The 26,560-nt window shown below is 36.2% G+C and overlaps 1 protein-coding gene and 1 pseudogene across 1 annotated transcript; both read right to left on the reverse strand.

Annotated features, from left to right (window-relative positions):
• Positions 1 to 1,523: 1,523 nt before the first annotated feature.
• LOC101966285 (HIG1 domain family member 1A, mitochondrial pseudogene) lies at positions 1,524 to 1,805 on the reverse strand (annotated as a pseudogene).
• Positions 1,806 to 6,353: 4,548 nt separating this feature from the next.
• On the reverse strand, positions 6,354 to 9,984 carry Dkk1 (dickkopf Wnt signaling pathway inhibitor 1). The gene is made up of 4 exons (XM_005340329.4): positions 9,499 to 9,984; positions 9,091 to 9,253; positions 7,741 to 7,884; positions 6,354 to 7,609 (listed from the first exon to the last, which is right to left on the reverse strand). Exons 1-4 carry the CDS (start codon positions 9,742 to 9,744, stop codon positions 7,356 to 7,358), a joined length of 807 nt encoding a protein of 268 aa, XP_005340386.1. The 5' UTR covers positions 9,745 to 9,984; the 3' UTR covers positions 6,354 to 7,355.
• Between the last annotated feature and the right edge of the window lie 16,576 nt (positions 9,985 to 26,560).

Below are 26,560 nucleotides of genomic sequence, written 5' to 3' on the forward strand. Positions count from 1 at the left end.
CCCGTCATTCCCAGATATGGAACACTTAGAAAAACTTAAAATTGAGCAACATCTATGTTACTTTTGTTATCTTTGAAACAAATATGATATTTTTAGAGTTATTTTGAGAAATATAGTAAGTGAATGATTAGAGCATTTGAAAAACTATGTATGTATTTCAGATATATATGTGTGTGGGGATATATAACTTCTAGGTTATAACTGACAATGCATTTTAATTCATCTGTATCAATGTCCTTGAAATATTCACAGAACTGAAGACTTATTAATTAAAGAGCTAACTGTGTGATCAGGAAGAAAGGAGTAAGATTTTTCTGACAAATAAAAATGTCTAAATTTAAAGTCATGTCCTGCTAAAGTGGTTCAAGTATTTGTGTGACTTATGTACCCTGTCACTCAGTTGATCACAATATATAATTGTTGACAAAGTAAATTGGAAATAGGATCATAGAAAAAATGACTATTCTAACAGAATTGTGACTTTTCTTTTGCCTCGTACCTGTTCTTTCTTTTGAATATTTTAAATCATTTGTTTTAGTATGTTCTGTTTTCTTGTAATTTTACTGAAATTGACACAGTGATTCTCATTCATTAATTTTTCTTCATTCAACAAATACTTAAGGCACCACTTCTCAGCTGCAGTTCTCCCTGTCAGTTCTTCTTGCATGGAAAATAATTTGGTCAGGAAGCGAAGGATGATTTCCTTGTCTGCAGTTCTGGGGAAATTCCAGAAGAAATAACTTAGCACTAATAGTGATTTTCCTAATCAGAATGAAACTTGTAAAGATATCAGCTTAATATAAAGGAGTTTATGAGGCAAATCCAAGTTAGTACTACCATAAGATTTAATAGTAGAATCTTGCCTGATTATTGTAGAAAAAAATGGAAAACAATGAAAAAAGATTAAACTGTTACCTACATTCCAGAGAAGCCATCTAGAATCAGATATTTGATGTTCCTATAAGTAATTCAAATCATACCACGCATGTTACATGATATGCATTTTTCAAACATTCAAATATGGAGAATGTTGAATGTTTCTTGGTTATCATTTCAGTGATTGTAGAATATTTTAATGGTGCATGCCTATAATCCCAGAAACTCAGGAGGCTGAGGCAGGAGGGTTACAGATTTGAGGTCAGCCTGGGTAACTTAGCGAGACCTGTCTCCAAATTAAAAAATGAAACAGGAGCTGGTGTGGCTTAGTGGTAGAACAGCTCTGGGTTCAATCTCCAGTACCAGGAAGAAAAAACAGAAAGGAAGAAAAGAAAGAGAGAAAGAAAGTTAGTTACTGCACTTAACATTTTAAACATATGACAAATTGTCTAAATGAGCTAGTTAGTCAACTAGTCACACTAACAATTTGGTCACCAAGTATATCAAGCCCACAAGAAAGAAACTCAATGTTCAAAATACTGTGCTATCATTGAATCCACTCAAATGATTTATCTTTGACATAAATATGTAACCTCAGTATGAGGGGAAAAAGCACTTCTAATAGGACCAAGACAGCATCTGCTCTTCTAGGATTCAGGTCTTACCCAGAATTCCTTGATATGGAATAGACCAAAGCAAGACTAGTTGTTTCCACAACAAAGCCTTGGGCTGCTGCGCACATGTGGATCAGGTGAGTGGACAATTTGGTATTTCCCCTGTTCTTCAATTTCTATAATCCATTTGCAACAATTGCTCCAAAACCTGCCATTCCAATGGGGACAACTGGTGCCTCTGTAGCTTTTTGGATGAGTTTGGATCTCTTGATCTTCATCATATGAAGAAAAAGAAACATCTGTGTTGGCTGACATAGTAACTCCTTGAAGATTCTTCCAAAAACAACAAAACCCCTCACAATCCTAACGGCTTCTCTCATCTGCTTTTAATTTGAACTTCAGAGTGACACGGATATGTGAAAGGTTTCAATATAGAACTCTTTCTAAAAGTAATTTTTGCTAATGAGGAGAAAGTTGTGAAATATTGTAAAATGTAAAATAGAGTTAGGCTCAGCCATGTCTTGTGCCTTCTGCCAACTTTACTTTTCTATAGCATTTGTTTAATAGTTTATAAAGGCAAGGAGTTGGTTACATTGCCCTCCAAAGATAATTTTACATCTAGTGACCAGAGGAATAGTTTAGTGGTGAAGCATACTTTGACTTTACAATAATGGCTAAATGAGCATGAACAGGTCCTGGGTTTTATCCCCTGCATGAAAAACATAATAATTTTATATTTAATAATATTTAGAAACTACATCATACTATTTTAATTCATAACTTTTTGGAAAAATAAATTGACTATGATTTGTAAAACCTTGTATTGATTACATTAGTCAAAACCAGAATTGTCTCAAACTTAATTTCAACCCTACTTAATATGACAACTCTTGTAGAAATTCAAGTAATATTGTTCTTACTTTATAACCCTTTTGATCAAACAAATTATATGTGTATGAAAGTGCCCTCACAATCTCTCACAACCTTTTTTTAAACAAATATGTCTCAATCTTTCCTTCAATTGTCTTGCCACCTAATACCATAACTGTTGTTGAGAAGAGTTTTTATCTATTCCTTATGAACATATGAACAACAACTATATATTTTGAAAGAAAAAGAAAAGTCTTCCCTTCAAAAGAAACTCTATACTCTAATCACAGTGGAATAATATTCCTATTTTCTTAATTTAGTATGTATTATTTTATTTTTACAACTCCATAATTTTGCTTACCTAGTTTCCTCTGTCTCCAATGCCCATTCCTTTATTTTCTATCTTGTGATCTATGTCTCATTCTTCAAAGACTAATTTGTGGAACATATGACCAGTGGTACTTGTCTTTATGCAATCTTTGTAGAAATGCCATAGTTCTTATTGAAGGTGAACTGGATATAGTCCAGTTGCTTGGATAGCCAAGCCAGAAAACTAGACCCAAGGTAAACCCTTGATAAAAGCTAAGCCAGTAGGAATCCTTGACCAGGTATTTGAGGTAAAGTCTGAGAGGCTAAGCAATTTGCTGAACAGAACTGAGCTGGAAGGCTATTTATACTAGGGAAAGAATTTATGCCACCATAAAAAAAACATATGACGCCATGTTAAATTACAATGGAGCAGCAATTATAAGCAAGTTAATGAAGCCAGTGTGCACAATAACTCACATACTGATTTTCATAAGAAGTGTCAATCTGACTCATGTCTTCTTTTTGTATCTTATGTATTACTACATACAAAGAAAATTTGTTTTAATACTTTGACTTTACAATAATGGCTAAGTGAAAATCACAAATTGTCACTCATTCTACTTTTTTCTTCTCTTCCTAGGTGAGTTGAATATTTCAGTTTTTGCTTTATCTGAATTCTATGGATTGAAATGAAGATAAGGATATACGTCTAAATGTTTTCTTTTCCTTGATATAAAAAGATCTTGAGAAGATGATAGTTCAAATATTTTCTGAAGCTTTTCTAAGTAGCTATAGGCTAATTTAATTGTTAATGCCTTGTCAGATACTAATGCAAATTATCTAACAAAATATATGTTTTATTGTTCAATTTACTAAATCAATGCCTGAAATAGGTGCAATGGTATTATAACGCATACATTTTTATCTAACCTACATTCTAAAGTCTATATATTCTCTCAATAGTATCAATGAGGTTTATATTTATGCCCATGATGCAGCTAGAAACTACAGGAGTTAGGAGTCTGCCACAAATCTATCACATTTCAGAGTCCATGCTTCTAAATACTATACTAAACCAACTCCTAGCACAAATGTTTGCTTGTTGTCTCCCTTAGAGCTCCTCAAATTTAGAAATCAATATTGTATATAACTTTTTAAATGCCAATATAATGTCCAAGGATCAGTTAATAATCTGATCAGTCTCAATAAATGTATATTGAAATAAGAATTGCCAATATTATCTAGATTATTGATGCAATTGACTATTTCTTAAATTGGTTTTGATACCAAACATAAAAAAGACCCACATATGGACACATGTTTATACAAACATCAGATGTTCAAATTATGGGAATTAGTTTCTGTATTATTAGTAGTATAGAGATAAAAATGTATTTTTTTACTTTGATATTAAACTCAGAGTAGTATTTCTAGAAAGTACAAAAATTGTAATTAAAGAATTCAGTGAAAGACATTTATAAGCTTAATGGTAGCATTGTCAATATTTATCTAAGACTATAAAAGAAAATTGGTAGCACAATAGTTAGATAATATACCCAAATTAAAAATAAAAGAAATTTTAATGATTTCATGTATAATTTCCACAAGTGCTAATTGGACTATGCAATTAGAAACACTGATAGAATTTATAACTGCATAATTATGTTACTAAGGCCATGAATGAATTAGTAAAAATTGATTTACCATAGAGGGGAAATAAATAAAGTGTCTTGATCTGCTAAAATATTAATTATCACATATGGGCTGCATATTTATAGTTTTTCTTTTAAGCAACATAAGTTATCCTCATTTCTATCAATAGATTAAACAAAGGTTGAAACATTCAACCCGCTAACAAATAGGAAAAGGTAGAGAGGGATTTGTGGTTTTATTTAATTAACTATTTTAAAATGAAAGTAATTAAAGCAACTTTACCTTTGACTATGTGCCAGAGATTACTGTTTACTGTGAAAATGTTAAGATCAGCCTTTATTTTTCTATTTCTCTTTTGATAATATTTAGCAAGAGTGTATAGTTACTAGATTAGTGATAAGCAGAGCCGTCAAATGTAACGGGCACGTCTTTTGGCGTTAGATTTTTGTGTCAAAACTCATTCATTGCCTTAGAATTGAATTTACAGTGACAAAATAAAAGCATTCTCTACTCTGAAGAGTCAAAATACTAATATTAAAAAGGTAGAATCAAAATATTCTCAATGTTTAAACTACTCAACAAAATTTCTCTAAGTAAAAAAATTAGAATTGAAAAACAAAAACAAAAACAAAAACCCTTAATCATTATCCTACAACTACACAAGGACAGGAATACAAAAATCTTGTATCCGTGGCACAGTATTCGTTAGAGCACAAACTGTGGAAACAAGTTGATTGTCTATCAGTAATGACTGGTGAAATAAAATAGAGGAGAGCCATTGCAACATAGTACAAACTTGATGCAACTGTTAAAGGATGAGTCACCTCTTTCCATATGACACAGTATGTTCTGCAAAACACTCAAGTAAAGAGACTGAGGTGTAGGGCAGTGTGTAGAGTAGCACAAAATAAAATATTGTGAAATATTCCCAACCGCACACATTTTCTATTCAAATAAATCATTTAAAAGTTAAACAATGCAAAACATTTTAAGCAGCCATTATGTAAAAGTTCTTGATTTCTTTAGTGATCCTCTTTTAGGTATGTATTGTCTGACTTTCTCTTCTGCCTTCTAGCCAATAAAGCATCTACAGTTTTGATAACCTTTTCCAACTTCATAAATGTGCAGATTTCTTTTTCTTAGGAATCTCATTTCTAAGTTCCCAGTGGGATAGGAAAAAGTATCCTCCTTGGTAGATTTCTCACTCTCTCACCCCCATCCTGAGATGGGAAATAGGAAGGGATAGAATAATGGGCTGAGATGTGTAGAGGTGGACAGTCTGTGTCCACAGTGGGTTCCTCAGAAAGGAAGGGATCCAATAACCAGGGCCCTTTAAACATTTGCTCCTTTCCCCTCTAAAACAGAAGGCCCTTCTTTCTTCTTTTTGATGAAAGGGTTTCCTGTTTCCTTTCCTCTATTGTGTTTTATTGAAGAAGGCAGTCCTTAGAACTGGCCTTCCTGGCACTTCAGAAAACAAGCACATATCGAAAAAGAAAGTTTCTCCTGGGCCAGGAAGCAGAGACTTCAGACAGAAGGAATATAGCAGCAGACACCCTGCCAGTTCCCTCTCAGTGAAGAGCCAGTCCCAGCTTGTGTACTATGGACTGAGCTCCTTTAAAACCAACCACTTCCGGGAACACAAAAACAACAAACATTCTAGGACAGCTGCACTATTTAAGGAAACTTTTTTTGGATAATTGATCAGTTGCTGCGATCCTTTGAATGCCTTGAACCCAGCATTTTGTGGTTTTGATGCAGACTTTCAGAAATACTCCATAATAACTATTAATTGGGAGGTTCGTCTTCCCTTTCCCCTGTATAAATATCAATTTTGGCAAGGAAAAAAAATGCAGATTTTATGGCATGGGTTATCTTTAAACAATACATCCTTCTCCTCATTCCAATTGATAGATTGCTTTTTAAGCCTAAAGTGAAATATTCAATTCACCTAGCAAGGGAGTGGAATATCAGAAGATTTGTGATTGTTATTTAATAATTATTTTTTAATTCAAGTAATTGCATGTAGGAGTATTTAAGATACTTCACATTAATTTATTCAGCACAAAATTGGCATATATCTGCAGGCTATCTTTTCATATACACATCCTCTTCCTGCCAACCACCATGTACTTTGGTATATTTTGTGAACAGTTTTTTCTTTGTCCCAAAGTTACCGTCCATTTAAGGAAAATACTACTAATTTGTTGGGAATTGTTTTTGCAAGTACTAATGTAACATTCAACCTCAATCAACCATAATCATTTGAGTTTATCAGTAGAGAACACATTTCTTTAAAGATACTAATATTGTCTTAACATGTAGACAATATACTTTCTTAGATCTTCTTTAAACACATCACATTTCTCTTCTTTAAGTACATACACACACACACACACACACACACACACACACACACTTTCTCTTTCCCTCTTTCTCTCTCCTCTAAGATCATAGTCCCCAAATTTATCTATGCTTGTAATATTTCATATTAAATGTTAAATTTTATTTCAAGGACTATCACAGCCTAGAAAGAAATTTAATCTATGCATTGAGACAGTACATTTCAGAGAATAAACTAGCATTTTCATATTTAAAGAGTTCCTTGAATTATAGACTCTAGAATTACAAGGGAAAAGGGTGTGCATTTAGGAACTATAAACTGAAGTTATTTATTTCATTTCAATATAGAATATTTATCAGAGTCAAGATAACAATGAATGTGTACAAAAATTTACATAACAAGAGAAACAAAAGACAATGCAATGCAGCACCTTTAGAAAAATAATTAAATGTTTTGTTGCATTTACAGGAAGTGCCACATTGAGAATTTACAACACAGTAATTTACTGCAAACACAGGGGAGTTCCATAAAGAAACAAAGCTCTTACACTCCAGATTTTCAGAAGGTATTATCGGAATGCTTAACTATAACCACAAAATTTGTTCATCCTTAGGATTGAGCTGACAAAAGTCATAAAAGATTTTCATAGCATATATTATATAAAAGGAGTCCACTGTGTTGGGACAGCTGGTTTAGTGTCTCTGACAGGTGTGAAGCCTAGAAGAATTACTGGCTTGATGGTGATCTTTCTGTATCCGGCAAGACAGACCTTCTCCACAGTAACAGCGCTGGAATATCTCCAGCCCATGGGAGCCTTTTCTCCTGTGCTTGGTGCATACTTGACCTTCTTTGAGGACAGGTTTACAGATCTTGGACCAGAAGTGTCTAGCACAACACAAACCTGTGGCACAGTCTGATGATCGGAGACAGACAGAACCTTCTTGTCCTAGGAAGGAGGAGACAGTAGAAAAAATAGTTAAGCTTGCTTAAGCTAAGCTTGCATCATTTCATTCAGACAATTCAAAAGATACTTCTGATGTGCTAACAAAGAATGAACATTAAAGTCCTTCAATGTACCTTTGGTGTGATATATTTTTGAAGACAGGGTGGTTCTTCTGGAGTACCCATCCAAGGTGCTGTGATCATTACCAAAGCTTTCAATGATGGTTTCCTCAATTTCCCCTCTATGGAAATGACTATGATCAGAAGGCATACATATTCCTGAGAAAGCGAGAAATAATAATTAATTAATTTCTAGATTGAAATGGGTTGTTGCTAACAGTTGTGATGGGCCAGCCTATCTTCATTATGAGTGTTTAATCTGGGTGAAGAAGAATCTGGGAGATACTTGCAGCATCTAGAGGTATCTCATTGTAGTCAATTTATTTTAAATACAAACCAAATTTTCCACCTAGCGTCAGTGCAAACTCTCCAGATGGACAAAGTATCAATGAGTATACCGTTTAGTTATTTGCAACATCTCCAGTATAGTCATTTAAAAAGTGCTTTCCCATTAACTGTGGTAGCGCAGTGACATTTCTGTCCAATTTTTAATGCACCCTTCTGGTACATTACATAAAAAAATTGTTCTTAAAAATAACTTTTCTGCTCTTCATTCTATATGAGTACTGCCAGACTAAGTTAAACAAATGCACATCCAGCTGCCTGGAAGATTACAGTCTCACCCACCAGTCACTTTACTGTATAATTTCTATATTACAGAGATTGAATTAGTTCATCCTAGAATACTGCTGGGTCCCAAAGAGGTTAGCCACCCTGTAAGTTTATTTCTGGAGACCTCTTTGGCTGTCTTCAGTCTACCTCTTTGAGACATTAAATTTTCTTGGATCCGTGGTTGTGGGGAGGGGAAGTAGTTTTAGGGAAGAGAGGAGGAAGGTTGAAAAGGCCTGGATGCTGGAGCACCAAGATATCCTTTAAAAATGGCCAGTGCAGATAAATCACTCTGTCCTTTGCCTGACAACAGTTTAAACTTCCAGGGGCCATGAGGAAGAAAGGACAGTTTGGACAAGCCATGAAAATGGAAAGAGCAACGAAATGCCAGCTGTTTTCTTTGGTTTCTCTTTCAAAAGGATCCCACAGACTTTCCCAGGTCCCATCTTCCTCCCCGCCCCCTCCCCTGCCCCAAATTAACCTCAAGGCTACCCTCAGACAATGTTTTATGGAAGGGGCCACTCTGAAGTAAACAGTAGTGTCAAATCATTCAGGGACATAGGAGAACAAGGATCATTTAGACCCCCATACTTTCTTCTTCTCCCAGTTAAACACTCATAATGAAGATATTTCAGGGGAAACTTGCATACTGAACACCCATTTGGGGACAGCGGTGCTGCAAAGTTCCAGAGCAGAGAATATTTTCTTTTATCTGTAGATGCTGGAAGGCAGGACTGTTGGAGTTGTAGGACTCACCATTTTTACAGTAGTTCCCTGGGCAGCACATTGCGTGACGCATGCAGCGTTTTCTGCGCTTCCGGCAGGCTAGACAGATTTGCACGCTGGCGCCCCCTCCGCGGGTGGGACTTGCACAGTACTCGTCGGTGCTGCACTCCTCGTCCTCCGCGCACGGGTAAGGCTATGAGAAGGGAGCGGAGAGAAGGTGAGGAGCCCCGGCATTCGAGTACCCACACTTCTGAACCCGGACACTCATCTCAGTCCCTATCTGTACACTCTCCAAAAGCTGTTGCCACCCTCCGCTCCCAAATACAGCATTTCCAAAGACGCCCTGAATCTCAGTCACCCAGAAGGCTCCGCACCCTCCTCTCCAAATGGGAACGCTTCAGGGTCACAGCGTCCTTGGATCCCTGCGACCCCTCTCACCTGGTAGTTGTCAAGGGTCTGGTACTTGTTCCCGCCCTCGTACAGAATTCCTGGTGCAGCGCTGACTGCAGAGCCTGTGTGCCCGGCAGCGCCGCCCAGTGGTGGGGGCAGGTTCTTAATAGCGTTGGAATTGACCAGAACCGAGTTCAAGGTGGCGCTCACACCCTGCAGAGAGTGGCTGCAAAGAACTGCTGCTATCAGGGCGACCAAGAACCGAGCAGCTCCTACAGTGCCCAAAGCCGTCATCTCAGAAGTACTCAAGCGGGAGAAAGAGAAAGGAGAGATGTCACTTTGCAAGCCTGATCCCAAGGAAACCTTGCTGGTGCGGCTGGCTACAGAGTTAAGGTTCCCAGAGCCTCCAACGATCTCAGAGTCCTAACTGCTGGGCGCAGGGAGCTCTGCGCCGCCACCGCCACGGTGGCTGCCTTTATACAGCGAGCTCTGAGCATTCCGGCCCCTCGGGGAAGACAACAAAGCCGGGATGGGATTTCAAAGCGTTGGGAGGGGCTGGGAGGGGGTGTGTTTGTGTACATGAGGGGGGGGGGATTTTGACACTCTTCACCCCTCCTCTCCCTTGCACGGTGGTTCTACTGGCCCAGCTCACCTTCGTGGAGACAGATCAGTGAGCCTTAGAGCAGAGGACGTTAATAAACGCAGAGGGCGGGAGGGATTCTGGGCACACGGTGCGTTTCTTTGCAGCAGGGACTGGATTACTTGTATATTAAATACTTTCCAGAGCCAAATAGTGGTAGACTCTGCAAAACCACTTTCTACCCTTTTCCCTTAAGCCAATACTCCTTTCCTGTGCACACAAATAATATTTCGTATTAAATACAACCTCAAAGGCTCTAGGGGTTGGGGACATCTTTGCGAGAGGACCAGGTGGCCCTTGCAAGTTGCTGATTAATCCTTCAGTGTTTTGATTTGCAGATTTGGGTGAGGTCCTGGTCTTTCACTTCGTCCAGTTGCTTCTCTTCACCCCACCCTCTCCCCTCCACTGAGAGAAAAAATGTGCAAAGAGAAGTAAATTTGCACATCAAACGAGGATAAGAAGGAAGAAGACCTAATTCTCTTTTGATGGGAAGTTTAGAGTGGAAGGCGAGAGACTAGCGTTTGGAAATTAGATCAAGGGTGGAGAAAAGAGGGAAATGACCATCCGATAATCAAACTATTTAATGTGGTTCTTTGAATCTGGTCAGTCGCGGCAGTGGCAGTAGATGAACTTGATTAGGCAGACACGCGAGATCAAAGTGGCCCGGAGCCAAAGAGGACAGGGTCCCTCGTGCGTGCGGGGGTCAGTCGTCCTTCTCTGGTGCCCCCTTCTCAGTGGTGGGTTAATGGAGGGAGATAAGAAACCCTAAAGGCTTAGCGCCTGACTTCCTCATTAGTATTTCATATTGCAATGCTTGAGAACGCTTTTGTTTGATCCGGAGTCAAACCTTTCGCAGATGGAGGAATACGGCCTCCAGGGAGATAATTGACTACTTTGTGGAAAGGAGAACAGAAAGTGAACTAGACAGTGAATTCGACATCATTTAAATCCGTGTATAAAAATAACAAAGTAACGCTGGTGTCGAAGAATATTGTCAGGCTTAGAAATTAGCAATCTCATCTAGCTAGTCAACAAAAACCTATTGGAAGCCCAGTGCCCAGGCATCAGTTGCCCTAACCATCCAGTTTATTGACTTTTTCCTTTTTTTGTTTTGTTTTTTAGTTGGGTAGGGAGAAGGGGTGCAGTGAATACGAATATTTGAGACAGATTTCTCATTCTAGGGAATAAAGTTCAAGTTATCTTTATCCTAAAAATAGCAGTTTTGAAAGATATAGAGATAATATGATTATAGTAACCACAAAACACAAGAAATGTACATAATTATTTTAAAAGTAGGTTGATGTTAGAGGTGTGAGAAAAAAGAAAACTCTATGTGAGTTGGGGAAAGGAGGAGACGATTGCAAACCACTGTTGAATACAGAAGACTGGAATATATTTATTATTGCTCCCCTAACCTGCAGGCTATCTGTTAATTCCTCCACCTGCTGACCTACAGTAGTCATGACTGAGGGCCACAGGGCACAAACAGCCAGTCTTAAAGAGATACAATCCTCAAGTTGAGGGGTATTTAAAAAGCAGCTGGTGGTGGTCTGTGCTCTGGTTCCCTGGGTTTGAGAATCCTATTAAGAATGTTTTCTACACCATTCTTTCATGGTGCTTCTAATTACAGATGGTGTCCTCACCCCAAATTCCACCCATCTTGGGAACTTTCCTATGGCTTATTGATATCTCCAGTTTAAATCTGACATGGATTAAATCCTACATATTTCCTTAGGTTTTATTATGAATATGTATATTCATGTAGGCATGGCTAGTTCTCTAGAAATTTTTAGAACAAATTGAGAATTTAGAAGCAAAGGGGAAGTTTTTTTTTCATTGCCTTTTTAATAATAAGGATCAAGTCCAATCAGTGGACTTGAAGTTTTTATAAGCACAGAGGTATTATAGGGAAAAAGGGCTAAAAAACAAGAGATTTTCATACCACACTATCACTTGCACAATATTAATAACAATGTCAATAACCAGTGTGTTGATCACTTTTGATATACTAGAAAATCCACAATCTGTCTTAAATTTGTGTCATGTTGAAATGTGGGGAAAGAATCCCTGCCTACCTCAAGAAAGAAAATGTCTTTTCATGGTCCTGTTAGCCTACTTAACTATTTATAGAAATATACTTATGCCACACTAAAGGCCAATCCCTTGTTCTCTTTTCGAAAGAGATAATAGATGATTGGTGCATTTAATATTAATGAATTTAGTCACTAAAAGCTTGCATTCACAAATGGAACCAGTGGGATGGTTTCTACCCATTTTTCATTTTCCTTTTGAAGTTCTCATGAGTTTAAACTTAATACTGAATAGATCAATATCAGATATCCTACTAAGAACTGTACTTGGTGCATTTGATAAAAGATGATACTCATTATCTACCTTCAAATTATTTATTGGAAGCAGGTAAAGAAAACTAACATACAATACAAGGAAGAAATTACATAGGTCACTCTCAGAGAAGGCCAAGTTCATAGCAAGACAATCTTTTATTCCAAATGGAGAAATTTATTTTTGAGTAGAGTCACCACTTAACAATCTGTCCATAATTTAAATTGTCGTTTTCTCACAGGCATCAAGAGTAAAAAGCAAGTAAAGAGGTGAAGTGTAGTTCATCGCTCCTTCAGTACCAGTTAACATTCAGTGGTGCCCATTGTTGGGAATATAGCTCAGATACTATTAAAGGCAGTCTCCTTGTCCTGCCAAGTCTTTCAGTCTCTGAATGGTTGAAGACACACAATGTATTTACATGAATATGAATATATATATATATATATATATATTTCAAAACAGTTTGTATTTTGGTCATAGGAAAGAAAGAAAAAGGACCAGGAACTGTGACTGACACATTTCAGGAAGAGGAAGTTCTAATGATTCTCTGAGTCTCTCCTACAGCTGGGTGACAGAGGTGGCAGGAATCCCAGCAGGTGTATTTATTCTTTTAAACTCTATTATTTTGTCCTATAGGAAATCTTGCCTCTTATTTAATCTGGCTTAAATAGGACCAGAGTCAACACAATAAATTTAATACTTCATATTAGATTTTAAAACAAGAGAAATATGTTTACCAATAGTAGTAACTCAGGAATGATATAATACGACATGCCTTCCTTGGTATTTTAAATGCTGGATACCATGCATAGAATATTCATGAACCTCTTCAAGAAGTAGACAAAAAGATACACTCTAAAAAGCACTATGCTATTTGCAAACTATTTTTCCATCTTTATTATTTCAGATTCTTTTGTGACTGCTGCCTTTTAAATTTCCTACTTCCCTCTCTCCCTCCTTCCTTTCCTCTTTTCTTTCCCTCTTTCCCTTTGTTAAATTAGATGAAGTAGATTTGTTGCCATTCAATTTTTCTTTACTAGAAAACAGTAAGTAAATGGTTGCAGTTGCTAACATTTTTGTTAGAAGCAATCTTGACTTTATTGCAGGGATTCCTCATTCCTGGTGTTTAATAAAAAGTGTTATGGCTTTCTCATTGGCCTTTAAAGGATTTTTGGTCTTAAATGCTCTTAATGATGTTAAAAGACCTTTCAGACCAGGCCCATGTTATGATTCCCTAGAGAGGTTGGATTTTCTCTAGACTGCAGTACAAAGAGAAGGCGAGATTTGACAATGATTACGTTGATGGACAGCCCAGATAAATCAAGTTTCATGGTAGCTTTCTAAACTTGCTAAGAAAATACTGGAGCAGGTCATTAAAAACTAATCTGAGCCTAAAGCCCAGAACTCAGAAAAAATTGAGCAAAAACCAGTGAGGATGGTCCCTAAACCAGACACTTCCTGCATCTTTTCTCATGATCTGACACTCAGAAAAGTCTGTGGTGTATATAGTGGAGCAGCTCCCTTAATAGATGTTAATCCTAAAGGATTTAATATTTCCAACCATGAAGATAAACCAGTGTCAGCAGAAAGCAGGATGCTTATGAGAAAGCCTCCACATCTAGAAAAAATTGTTTTCCTCCATGTCATTAGGTCCCTGTTATTATCTTCTTTATAATGTAGGCATTCTCTAAGGCTCATGACCAAAAAGGGCTTCATGCCATGGTGTCAGGAGGTTGGGCCAATTCCCCTCTGCCAGCTGCCAGCCGGTGCATATGCTTAATAAAGTCATTTAACTCTTAATGCTGGTATTGGTTTTTCATTCATAAAATGGGTTGCAGGGGAGTGGGGAGAGGTCCCTTCTGACAACCAAATCTTCTCTCCAAGTGTTGTCACAAATCTTTTGTATTCTGGTTAAGAATGGCTTGCAAGGGGTCTGTTCTTTTAGGCAGCCTAAGCATAAAGTAAAAATCATTGACATCAATCAGTACTGTGAACATGTTGACGTTAAAGAGAATGGCAGGTAACGTTTAAGTCCCTGGAAATAAGGTGAATTACTTGAACCAGGTGTGTGTGTGTGTGTGTGTGTGTGTGTGTGTGTGTGTGTGTGTATGAAGAGCCTGTTCTTTTAATCACAAAACTGGTTGTAATGTCATGTTTTGGAACCAACTTTTCCAACTACTGTTCAGTTTTAAACTTAGTGAATCGCATTGGAATCTTGAGGTGAATCATAGCAGGACCTTGAAACGCCAAAGAGGACTAAGATGTGGCTGAGATACAGAACTATTGACTTTTAGGGGCGAGGTGGTGGTGGTGGTGGGGGGCGACATAGGATTCTTTATCACCACCCCTGAGTTACACAAAAGTATTTCTTTTCAGAGGAGTCCACGAGTTGACGCAAGCAGGAAAGTGGGGGAAACTACCTGTGTGGCAGACCCAGAAACCCCAGACCAGAGAGGTCCCCGAAAGCCCCCGCAGCGCTGGGCGTTCCCGGCAGGCAGGCCTCGCGCCCTGCACTTCGCCACTCGGCCAGCTCTCATTGTTCGTGCGCTCTGGGGCAGGGTGCTCACGGTCTCTGCCTTCAGTGTCACCACCGTCGCCAGCATACAGTAGTGTAAAATGCAGCTTGTTTAAAGACTCTCTTTGATGAGCGGAGATCAAACGGCCTGGGGACCCCCGGTCTTAATCAGACTTGAGCCAGGATGGCGTTTTCACAAATCGTCCGTTTGCTGGGCTTTGGGCAGACTTTGTGCTCAGCACATTCATCCGGCTGCAGGGCGGCTAATCCCGGTTGAAGCCCCTTGCCTGATCGCAAATCCATTCACACTACAATGGCTGCTGTGGGTTTGCTGTGTCAGTTCATGGGCAAATAAATACAGGCCCTTCTGACTTAATTAGAAGGGGGAGGGCAGAGGAGGGGGGAGGGTATGGAGGGGAAGATTGCTGCTCTCGGGGGACTGGGGCTCCGCTGTCTCCGGCATCTGGAGGGAAGTGGGGCAAATCCGCTCTTCTGCTGCCCCCTAATGGACATTTCGTAGAAGTTCTTCAGAGCGAAGATGTAAAGGATTTATTCCCCTAGTTGGAGATTTATTTTGCAGGTCCTATGAAGTTGTATATTGCGTAGCATCTTCACCTCCTATGCCGCTAACTCTTCGGGGCTAAATATTTTCTAATTCTGAATGTTCCTCACAATACCTTGTTCGTAGAAGAGTTTAAATGTACACGTTAGAATCAGAATGATAGCAGCTAGTAGTTTCAACATCAAACTCTAAAGATGAACTGGAGTCGGAGACAAAGTTTATCAGTAAATGTTTAGTTTGATGGAAATTTATAGACTCTGATTTGCATTCCTGAGTAAAAATTTCAGGACTTCAGATTATTGCAAATATCACATTATAGGAACATTCTAGGCTGAATAAATATTAGGAACATTTATAACTTTTTATAAAATATTATTTTATGAAATAAAAGTGTTATCGAATGAGAAAGTGCTAATAATTTCAAGTTCCAATTTTCTGTAAGAGGGTGCAAACCAAGAGATTTGTGCCAAACAATAATATATTTCCATTTCACTAAAGCCAACATGATACACCAGTAAAAAAGGAACAGCTGGAAAAATTAATTAATCAACATACTGACAGTGCAGCTCCTGGCAAAATATAACATGTAAATTAATATTTGATAATTTTATTTTGTTTATGTATGTTTTTATGTAGTGCTGAGGATAGAACCTAGTGTCTCACACATGCTAAGCAAGCGCTTTACCACAGAGCCTCAACCCCAGCCCTCTAATAATTTTATTACAGCTCATTTTTGCTTGAAAAATCCAGGCATAAAATAATGCTGCTCTGCTATTAGGATTACTTTTAGTGGATACTGGAAGGTGTGTGAGAAATACTATTTATAAACATTCATTACAACATTTATTGGGTATTAAACTTTTCGTTAACAAGCTATATAGTAAGTAAAAAATTATATACAATTATTTTGGTAATATATTCTAAAGTATACTTGAAAAACAACTTTCAAGTAGCAAATTGACCATAATCACAAGTTCTCAAGATGTCATTGTTCCCATTATATTTTTTGATACTCCATAGGGGCTCCATCTTTTTCTCACAATATTGTTGAAATTCTGATGATTCTTTTTATTTACAACAAGAAAAACATGGTTTACAGTAACCTCTAAATTTAACAAATTAGTGCAAAGCATTTTGCAAATATCAACAGTTTTGAGAGTTGATCTTGGCTACAAACTTACTTAAAAGGTATGGAAGTGTCAAAGCAAAGAGTGGAGTGGCTAATTAGGTTTCTCTATGAGGCATATCTCCTACTCTTTTTTGTTAATAGCATTTCCTATTATCATTTGCATTTGCTAATAATTTTAGAAGGGAGGGAACTGTGGCTAAAACTTTGAGGTCTAAAGGTCTAAAAGTGTGTGTTTTCTTTGCATTTAAAGTTTCTGATTTGCAGGCAAAATCCTAAATTTGGAAAATTACCTTGCTATGCTTTTATTGAAAACTGAGATTAGAAAAATAAATAAATAAATAGATAAGTGGAGCTTTTATTTGTAAGCTTGTAAAAAATGAGAAAGTAATTGATTCCTGGTTTTGTGGGCATAGAATGAGAAGTATTTGTCAATTTGAAGTACCTTGTTTTCTTTAAAAAAAAAGTCTGTTAAAAACTCTGGAAGTCATACACTAAAACCACTTTGAACTTTGGCTCTAAATTCAGCCTTGATTTTCAATTTTTAGTGATTTCTGTGAATTATCCTACCATGGACCACATAGATGTTCCCTAACTTAAAATGGTTCAACTTGGAATTTTTCAACTTGGTAGTTGTACAAAAGTGACATTCATTTATAGAAAGCCATATTCAAATTTTTATTTTTTTAAAAAAAATTTAGTTGTTGATAGAACTTTATTTATTTATTTATTTATTTATTTATTTATTTATTTATTTATTTATTTATTTATATTCAATGCTGAGAATCAAACCCAGTGCCTCACACATGCAAGGCAAGCTCTTTACCACTGTGTCACAACCACAACCCCAAATTTTTATTTTTTGATCATTCCCGGGATATCAGGGCTGATGATATGCTGTACAAAACTCTCTTGAGATGACCAGTAGTGGCAGCAGCGATTGGCAGCTTCCAGTATGCCACATTATTACAAGAAGACAAAATCAATACTCTGCAGTATGTTGTGCTACTAAGCCAGACTCTGTAGGCTAAGTGCATTAAATGCATTTTGGATTTACAATTAAAAATCTATGATAGGTTTACCAGGGCGTAGCCTCATCATAAATCAAGGGGTGTCTCTCTATTATTAATGTTTCTCCAGAGTAACAATACCAAGAGGATATATGTTGAACTGTAAAAGGAGATTTTCTGTGGGAGTTGGCTCTGGTGACTATGGAGGCTGAGAAGGCACTGATATGATGCCTGAAAGGTGGAGAACAAGGGAGTTGGTGGTATCCACTGGTACAAGGCCAAAGGCCTGAGAACCAAGGACACCAATAATCTGAGGCTGAGGCTGGTGTGTTTGTGTGAGTATGCATATGTGTGCATGCGTTTGTGTGTCTATGCATACATGCATGTGTGTGTGTGTAGGGGGGTGGAGGTAATCTGGTATGAATCTCAAAGTCCTTTGGTCTGACAATCAGCTTGATTTCTGACTGTAGGAGAAGATGAATGCCCTAGGTCAAGAAGAGAGAAATTCACTCTTCCTTCTGGCTTTTGATCCATTTGGGCAATCAACTGTTCAGATGGAGATTACCCTGACAGGAGAGGGCTGGCCTTCTCAGTCTCCAATTCAAATACTGATTTCTTCTGGAGACTCTAACAGAAACACCTAGAAAAAAGTTTACCACCTGTCTGAGCACCTCTTGTATAGCTAAATTGATGCATAAAATTAATCTCCACAGGCAAGTCACAGGAAAAATGTGAGTCTACTAACCATGGAGTATGGGGGGAGGCTCACTACTCCATAGTATTTACACCATCTGGACAAAAATGACGTGCATAATCTCCAGAATATAGGTAATAGTACAATGAAGTAAAATATTTTAGAAGTAACGACTTGTGAGTATTTATATTTTATTTATATATTACATAACATTTGTATATTATTTTTATATAACATAATTATAATTGTATGTAATTTAATTTTTAAAATAGCAGTTCCTGAATGTTAACTACTAAAAATATCCATTATCCCAGGTGGCCATAAAACCAAAGAGCAAATGCAGTTCCAGTGAACCAGTTAACTTCTCAGCACAAGTGTTGACCTAAATAACCTAACCTGCCATTTCTCCAGAAATGGAACCTCTTTCACTTTCTTTCATATTAATAAAATGTTAATCTGAATGCTATCAGACCATTATTATGCAGAGTTTCTCATTCAGCATTTTTTGTAAGATTAGTCCCTGTTACAGTTAGCTGATACATCTAGTTTTGCTTTTATATGGCTAATACATCTATTTTTGCTTTTATATTTATTGTCATTATCTAGGTGATGAACAGTTTGATTTCCAATCATATATATATCTCCTAGTACACATATACATTTTTTTTCTATAAAATATACCAAAAAGTAGAAGTGTTGAGTTTTAGAATATTTCAACTTTACAAAATGGTATGAAATTGTTCTTCAGAATTGTAATAGTTGCCATTTACACAAGCAGTACATGGAAAGTTTACATTGTTCTATATTGGAAACATTTTTTTATATTTAAATTTTGGTTGAAATCTAATAGTTGAAAATTATAAATGTATGGTTAGTGATTATTAACAAAGAATATTTATATTTTTCTGTTTTCTGTAAAAGAAGACATAGATAGCTAATTAGGCTAGTTATAGCCTTGAAAAAAGAATAGCTCAAGAAAGGGAAATTTTAGGTTCTTCTCTTAAGATCTTAGGTATAAAAATCTAAAATACAATATTGATAAATCAGAAACACCAATATGTTAAAAATGCATGCCATGACAAAGTTGAATTTGAGCCAAGGAAGAACTAGTGTTTTAATGTTAAAAATCTATAACATCTTCCAAGTCTACTACAATAACCAATTAAGAAGAAACCATGTAACCATCTTAGTATACTCATCCTTGGTATTTCTCTTACCTTTCTGCACTGATCTCTCCCTTGAGGCTCCTGAGCCACACTTTTTTCTTTTTCTATAACTGAGTATTATGATTTAGATGTGGTATCCCCCAAAATCTCACATGTGAGCTATTTTGATACAATTAAATAGCTAATCATGATTTTTAAAAGATTGACAAACTAAGAGCATACTTAACATGCTCCATATATACATATATAAAACTTATATCAAATATCTAACAATAATTTTTTAAATTTATTATTATTATTTTTGGTACCAGGAATTGAACTCAGGGGTACTCAACCACTGTGCCACATCCTCAGCCCTATTTTGTATTTTATTTACAGACAGGGTCTCACTGAGTTGCTTAGCACCTCACTTTTGCTGAGGCTGGCTTTGAACTCATAACCCTCCTGCCTCAGCCTCCAGAGCTGCTGGGATTACAGATGTAGGCCACCTTGCCTGGCATGAAATTTTTTAATAACTTTATTATTTATTTATTTATTTATTTATTTATTTATGGTGCTGAGGATTGAACCCAGTGCCTTACACATGTTAGGCAAGCACTCTACAACTGAACCACAACTCAGCCTCCTGGCATGAAATTGTAAACCAGGTAAAAGGCAAGAATGCCACCTGAAATTTCATTAATATACAACTATTTTCTTGGGGTCACAGTAAGTCCATTAATTCAAGAAAACAAATCAGTAACTAGAATTTAATAAAACATTTCATTATTCAGAGTCAATAATATCCTTAGAAATAACCTAAGAGACAAATTAATAAAATTCCACCATGGATGCTGGATAGAGCAATATTCACAAAACAAATGGACTTCCTCTGTGCCGATAAAGAATTCAAGAGCATAATACTTTCAAAGAAGTCCTTTAAATAACAATAAAAAATACACATGAACTCTTATTGTAAAATGTTAAGATATTTTAGAAGATGTTAATAATGTCCAAGGGTGGAAAAAGCTAATACCATAACATTAGACTTATACTTTCTTCCACAAATTAATTTATGAATTTCAAGTAAATCTAATCAAAACTCTAGAAGGTTGTTTCATGAAATGTAAACATTTTGTTTTAATACTTTTGGAAAAAAGGACTATAGCTAGCTAAGATATTTTAAAGACAACAAAGCTAGATGTTGGGGGTTATACTACAGAATATAAAGAATTTTTAAAAAGGTACAATACTTAAGCCAGCTTATACTTCTGCAGAGAAAGGCAAATATTTCAAAGATAACTGAGAAAGAGTGATATACATATATATAACACACGCATATACATATATATAAACTGGAAAAATTGAGCAGCCATACAGAAAAATGAAAGTACAACATAGTCACCCATTTAAAAAAAAATCATTACAGGGATTTTAAAGGCCTACTGTAAATAACAAAATTTAAAATTTTAGAAATAAGAGCATATCTCTTTACCAGTGACTTCATAGGGAAAGATTTGTTATGTAAGATACAAACCATAAATTATACAGATTGATAAATTGACCACAATAAAATACAAAACCTTTCCTAAAAAGAAAAAAGAAGGTGAACAGAATATATTTGCAAAATAAATGATTATTACTTTAATTTTACTAAATATTTTTGCCATTCAACTTCATTCATAAAAAAGATAACTTAAAAGATAATGTTTTTGCCTTTAATTGTCAAATTGATGAAGTATATAATCAGGCAACGTTTTTATGCCTTACCATCTTCATATTCCTCAGATATAATTAAGGTAGCCACTTTTAAGATGCATACATTAGTGCAGTTTGCTAATTAAAAAAAAAACTTTTTTTTAGTTGTAGATGGACACAATACCTTTATTTTGTTTATTTATTTATTTTTATGTGGTGCTGAGGATTAACCCAGTGCCTCACATGTGTGAGGCAAGTGCTCTACTGCTGAGCCATAATCCCAGGCCCCGCATTTTGCTAATATTTTGATTAGTGTTTTTGTATCTACGTTCATGAGAGATATTGAGCTCTAATTTTTTGTCTTTCTTGCATTACTGATGTCTGCTTTTGGAATCAAGGTTCGGACAACCTCCTAATATGACATGAAATATATTTGTTTTCCCTCTCTTATCTGGAAAAGAGTCTGAGAGCAAAATTATCTTTTCCCTTCCATTTGCACATACAGATGAAGTTACAGCTTGCACGTGCCTATAAATTGACTCCTTCTGCTGTGGCATCTTAGGTCAGCACATAGGTCTGATATAATTTTCTGTGTCCATAGAAATATTCTGGAATCTCCACTGACCTGTGTGGTAGTCATGAGCGATATGGAGCAATTGTGACTGTCAAAGTGTGTTTAAAACTTTGATTTAAATGGACACATTGTGAGGGCCTATCCTCTTAAACATCCCTCTGCACACTCCTGTTGATTGCCTGGCATTTCTCTTCCATCATTTCTCTGTTGATATGCATCCTTGGTATTTCTCTTACCTTTCAGCATTGATCTCTCCCTTGAGGGTCCTGAGTCGCAACTTCTTTCTTTTTCTGTAACTGTTATGATTTAGATGTGGTGTCCCCCAAAAGCTCATAATTAATTTAAAGGAGAAATGATTGGGCTATAGCCTTAACCTAATCAGTGAATTAATTCCTGATGAAATTAAAATCATGGTAACTAGAGGCAGGTGGGGTGTGGCTGGAGGTGGTTCATTGGGGTATATATTTTGCATCTGGAGCATGGAGTCTCTCTCTCTCTGCTTCCTGACCATGATGTGAGTTGCTTCTGTTGGCCACACTCTTCAGCCATGATGTTTAGCCTCACCTCCCCTAAAATTGTTCTGGTTGGGTTTTTAAGTCACAGCAGTGAAAAAACTGATTAAAACACTGAGACAACCATCTTTGGCTTCTGGCTTACTTTTTTCTTTTGCAGGAGTTTCTCATTCTTTCTAGTTTACCAAGAGTTTCCCTTTTAGTTTTTGTATATACTGAGTACTTATTTATTTTTAAATATTTTTTCTTTCTTTGAAATTTTTGCTGCAAGTAAAAGTCCTGAAAGATCTTTAGTTCCAGATAGGGAAAATACAGAAAATTGAAATTACTTACTCAAAGTTGCATGGCAGATTAGCATCAGAATCAGGATCTTTCCTGAAACTCCCTGTCTCTTCCCTACAAGTTTAGTGCTCCTCCAATAACATACTTGTATCCAAAAGGAAATCTTCAACGCATCATTCTTAGTCTCATGAAGCCTCACCTTTTTGTAATACAAATAATTATACCTCAAATTGTCTTTGTGTAAATCTAATGGTTTTTTTATATGCCAAATTGAAATGAAGTATATCCAAATATGTTTGGTACAATCTATGATTGTGCCTCCAAGAAGTCCTTCTATAATCCCAGTAGACTTATTACCTTTCTGATGTCTCCTGATGGCCTAAAGATGATGAAAAGCATGGGAAAAAATCAGGTTTTGCAGACTCCTCATCCACTATTTTAAGAAAAAAAATTAATGTCAATATTCAGAATTTGGACAAGGGCTTATTGACAAAAAAATCTTAAACATGTCAGAAAAAGCTTTTTGAAGGTAGTTATGCCTTTTCTGAGATCTGTAGAACTTGAGATGGCCATTGAAAAGTAAGACAATAAAAAAGAATAAAAAATTCTATATACAACTCTAAGTAGTTGCAAAAGGCTGGAAGTCAAGCAAAGACTCAGAGCTGATTTTAAAGGACATTGGGAAGTGACCTCATTAATTTGACTGCATTCTTAGGGAAATCAGAGGTGGTTGATGGGAACTGGAAATTCCTCTATATTGACATTTTTTTTCAAAGATAATCTGGACCCCAATAAGAAAGGAAGATTTAAAAATATATGTATTAAATGGAAGCTGTTTCTGTGAGAAAAGTTATAAAACATGCAAAAACTCGGGGGGGCAGAAACAATATTTCACCTTTGAACTTACACAGATCAAGAAGTGTGCAAATTTTGGAATATCACTTATTTTGTTTGATATAGTCTCAATCTTTTTAAAGTAAATTTGAGTATAATTACAAGCATTCAATCTGATCATTGTTCATGAAGCGAATCACCCGTATCACCAGTTGAATCGGGAAATTAAGCCATTAGCTTCTCTCCACATAGAAACTCACACATGAAAAGAACCTCAAATATGATCTAAAACAGCACAATCATTTCTTCAGATGAATGAATGCCAATCACATCCCTAGTCGTGGAACAGATAATATTAGAACTTCTTTGGCTGAATTAGAATTAGAAATCTGGAGCCCTTGGAGCCTACTCACTGTGCGTCCCTTTCTTTCAACCCATATTTCTCATCATTCCATCCAGATGGCCTAGGAGACACCATCTCAGTGAACTGAGGCTTTATGGAAAATTCCATATGAAAACCACTGGTTCGTTGTAAGTTTTCCCTTTTAATCAAGTGTTGACAAGCTTTTCTGAAAAGGATCAGGTATTAACTATTACAGCTTCTACATAGCTACTCAAATCAAATGTTGTAGCATGAAAGCAGCTATAGATGGTATCTATTAGTTTTGTTCTATAAAAACTTTATTTGCAAATAGACTGCGAGCCAGATTGGGTCCGTGGACTATAGTTTGGCAATACCTGCTGTTAAAAAATAAGGAAAGAGAGATTCAGAAAATGAAGTAACTTAGAATCACACAATTGTATTACTAAAAAGAATAATTACTAAAAAGATTAATTTTGTGGATAAGGAAACTAAAGCCTTGGGAAATTCACAAAACTGTGCAAATTTAAAGCAATTTATGGCATGTGTAACTTAACAAGGGATACATATATAAGAATTATAGTTTAGGTTGCACTTTGATTCCATTCCAGCTTGTTTTTATTGTTTTAACTCTGTAGCTCTCGAATCTTTCCAGGAATCCTGTTCTTCCTAGGAATTGTAAACCCCCAATCTCATAACTAACATACTTTCAACTAGATTCATTGTTTCTCATGACTCAACCTGGTGCTTCAAAAGGTGAGTCTTCACATACATTGCCCAAATAACTCCTTACACCAATTTTAAATGGCCTGGGTCCTGAGAATGTTTATGCCCATTACTGAGTTGAGGTCTACCTTTTTCATGTCATATTTTTTCAATGTCACATTTGAAATGCTTTTTATCAAAAGATTATGCATTTGAATGAATTCACCAAGTCTTTACTATGATTCAAGGTCTTAAGATTTATTCTGGTATCTTGGACCTAAAAGTGTGTTATTTGTATTGGCAACACACTTGCAGAGGCTGGGTCAGACCTTGTCTTTCTTCTGTATGTGTGTGGTATTTTATGAATTGAAACAGGCAAGGTCATGCAGCAGAAATAGACAAAGCTAGAATCCTAGTGGTCCAAAACCATGTATTTCACTCTAAAGCCTTAGTAAGTGCTTTGCTCTTGTTCACTGCCATTCACATTCTCTTTTGAAACTGACAGGGCAGCCACTATTGATGAATTGCCCATCACAACCTTAGAGGAAAAAGAGAATATAATGAAGCACGAATTGGCGCTTAAAGATTCTCCTTGAAGTGACAGATCCACCTTTTAATGGTCAAAGCAAGTCAAATTGCTAAATCTAACTTCCATGGAAAACGGAAATACTCCACAGAGGGAAATCAGACATTGGTGAATTGAGGTCAAAATCCAGCTGAGAGCCGGAAGCTTAAATCCATTCTCATTTCTCTCTAGAGGACTGAAAGGCCTCATGCAAGTTAACTGCTAGTATCCTGCCCTGAATTACCAGATACCAGAAATAGGTATAAATATACCTTTCGGGCATTGTAAGTCAAGATGTAAATCTATTCCTTAAAAATAGTTTATTATTAATATACTATTTTAATATGTTAATTAGGAATGAGATCTATATAAGTGGAATATAAATATTTAGTATTTTCAAAGGTATTTAATATGCTTTTGATAGTCATAACTATTTCAAATTTTTCCCATTTTGTTCTTTTGCCCAACCATTCCTGAAATATTTTCCAATGGACCTTATTTTCTGATTTCTCTTCTATGGGGGAACATACATAAAAATCTCCATCAAAATAAAATAAGGTGCTTGTTAAAATATCACATTCCTAGGTTATACATCAAAGTAACAGTAGATGGCCCCAGGAATCCGTAGCTTATTTCCCAGAAACACCATATGACATTAATGTTTGGAAAACACTGGCCTAGATCATATGGCCTGAATCTGTTCACTAATTTTAATGAAATGGTTGGCCACCCATTAGGGTTGTTTTTATCCCTTGTTTTATTTCTTTCTTTCCTTCCTCTTCCTCTCACCTTCCCCCCACCTTTTTTTTTTTTTTTTTTTTTTTTTTTTTTTTTTTTTTTAGTATGAGATTTAGGGTTAACTCATTTAGTTCCAATAGTTGGTATGTGGAGGGATTTGTCATTCGCTCCAGAAATTCACCTGGGGTGCAAAACAACTTCCAGAGAGAAGTATTCATGTTTCATCAATTTATCATTTTTTTTAGTTGAAAATTAATAGAATGCTGAGGAAAATTTTAAATAGAACTCTTGAAAAAAGCATATTAAATGTGGTGGCTGTTCGTGACATCTTTAAGGCTATAACTGAGAATCTGTGTTTAGGTCTGCAAGCAAAATGTGATCAACTTGGATGAACGCACAATCCAATTCATTCTTCTCAAATTTACAGTTGAATCCTATTGTCATTGTTGAATAATCGTGTGCTGATTTAATTGCATTGAAATTAATATGTGCAAATGTGACAGTGGTGGGAGCAGTGTCCTCACCATTGCCAACCCTCCCTCACTGCCATCTCTGAAGTGATCGTGACTGTTAATCTGCGTTTTGCTCCTAAAACTGTGTAGTTAATTTAAAAAGGTTGATTAGGGAAGATCATTCTTTCTTAAATCTACAGTGTGAAAATTAAAGAAATTATAGCATAGATTTTTTAAAATGTCACACTTCAATTTTCAAAATAAATAAAATTATTTTATGTGATATATTGATATAGTATTTTTTTTTCAAAGTATGTTATTGACTCTGTCTGAGAAAGCAAACTAGACTAAGTT

This window comes from Ictidomys tridecemlineatus, chromosome 1 (assembly GCF_052094955.1).
Source record: "Ictidomys tridecemlineatus isolate mIctTri1 chromosome 1, mIctTri1.hap1, whole genome shotgun sequence".
Taxonomy (NCBI): domain Eukaryota; kingdom Metazoa; phylum Chordata; class Mammalia; order Rodentia; family Sciuridae; genus Ictidomys; species Ictidomys tridecemlineatus.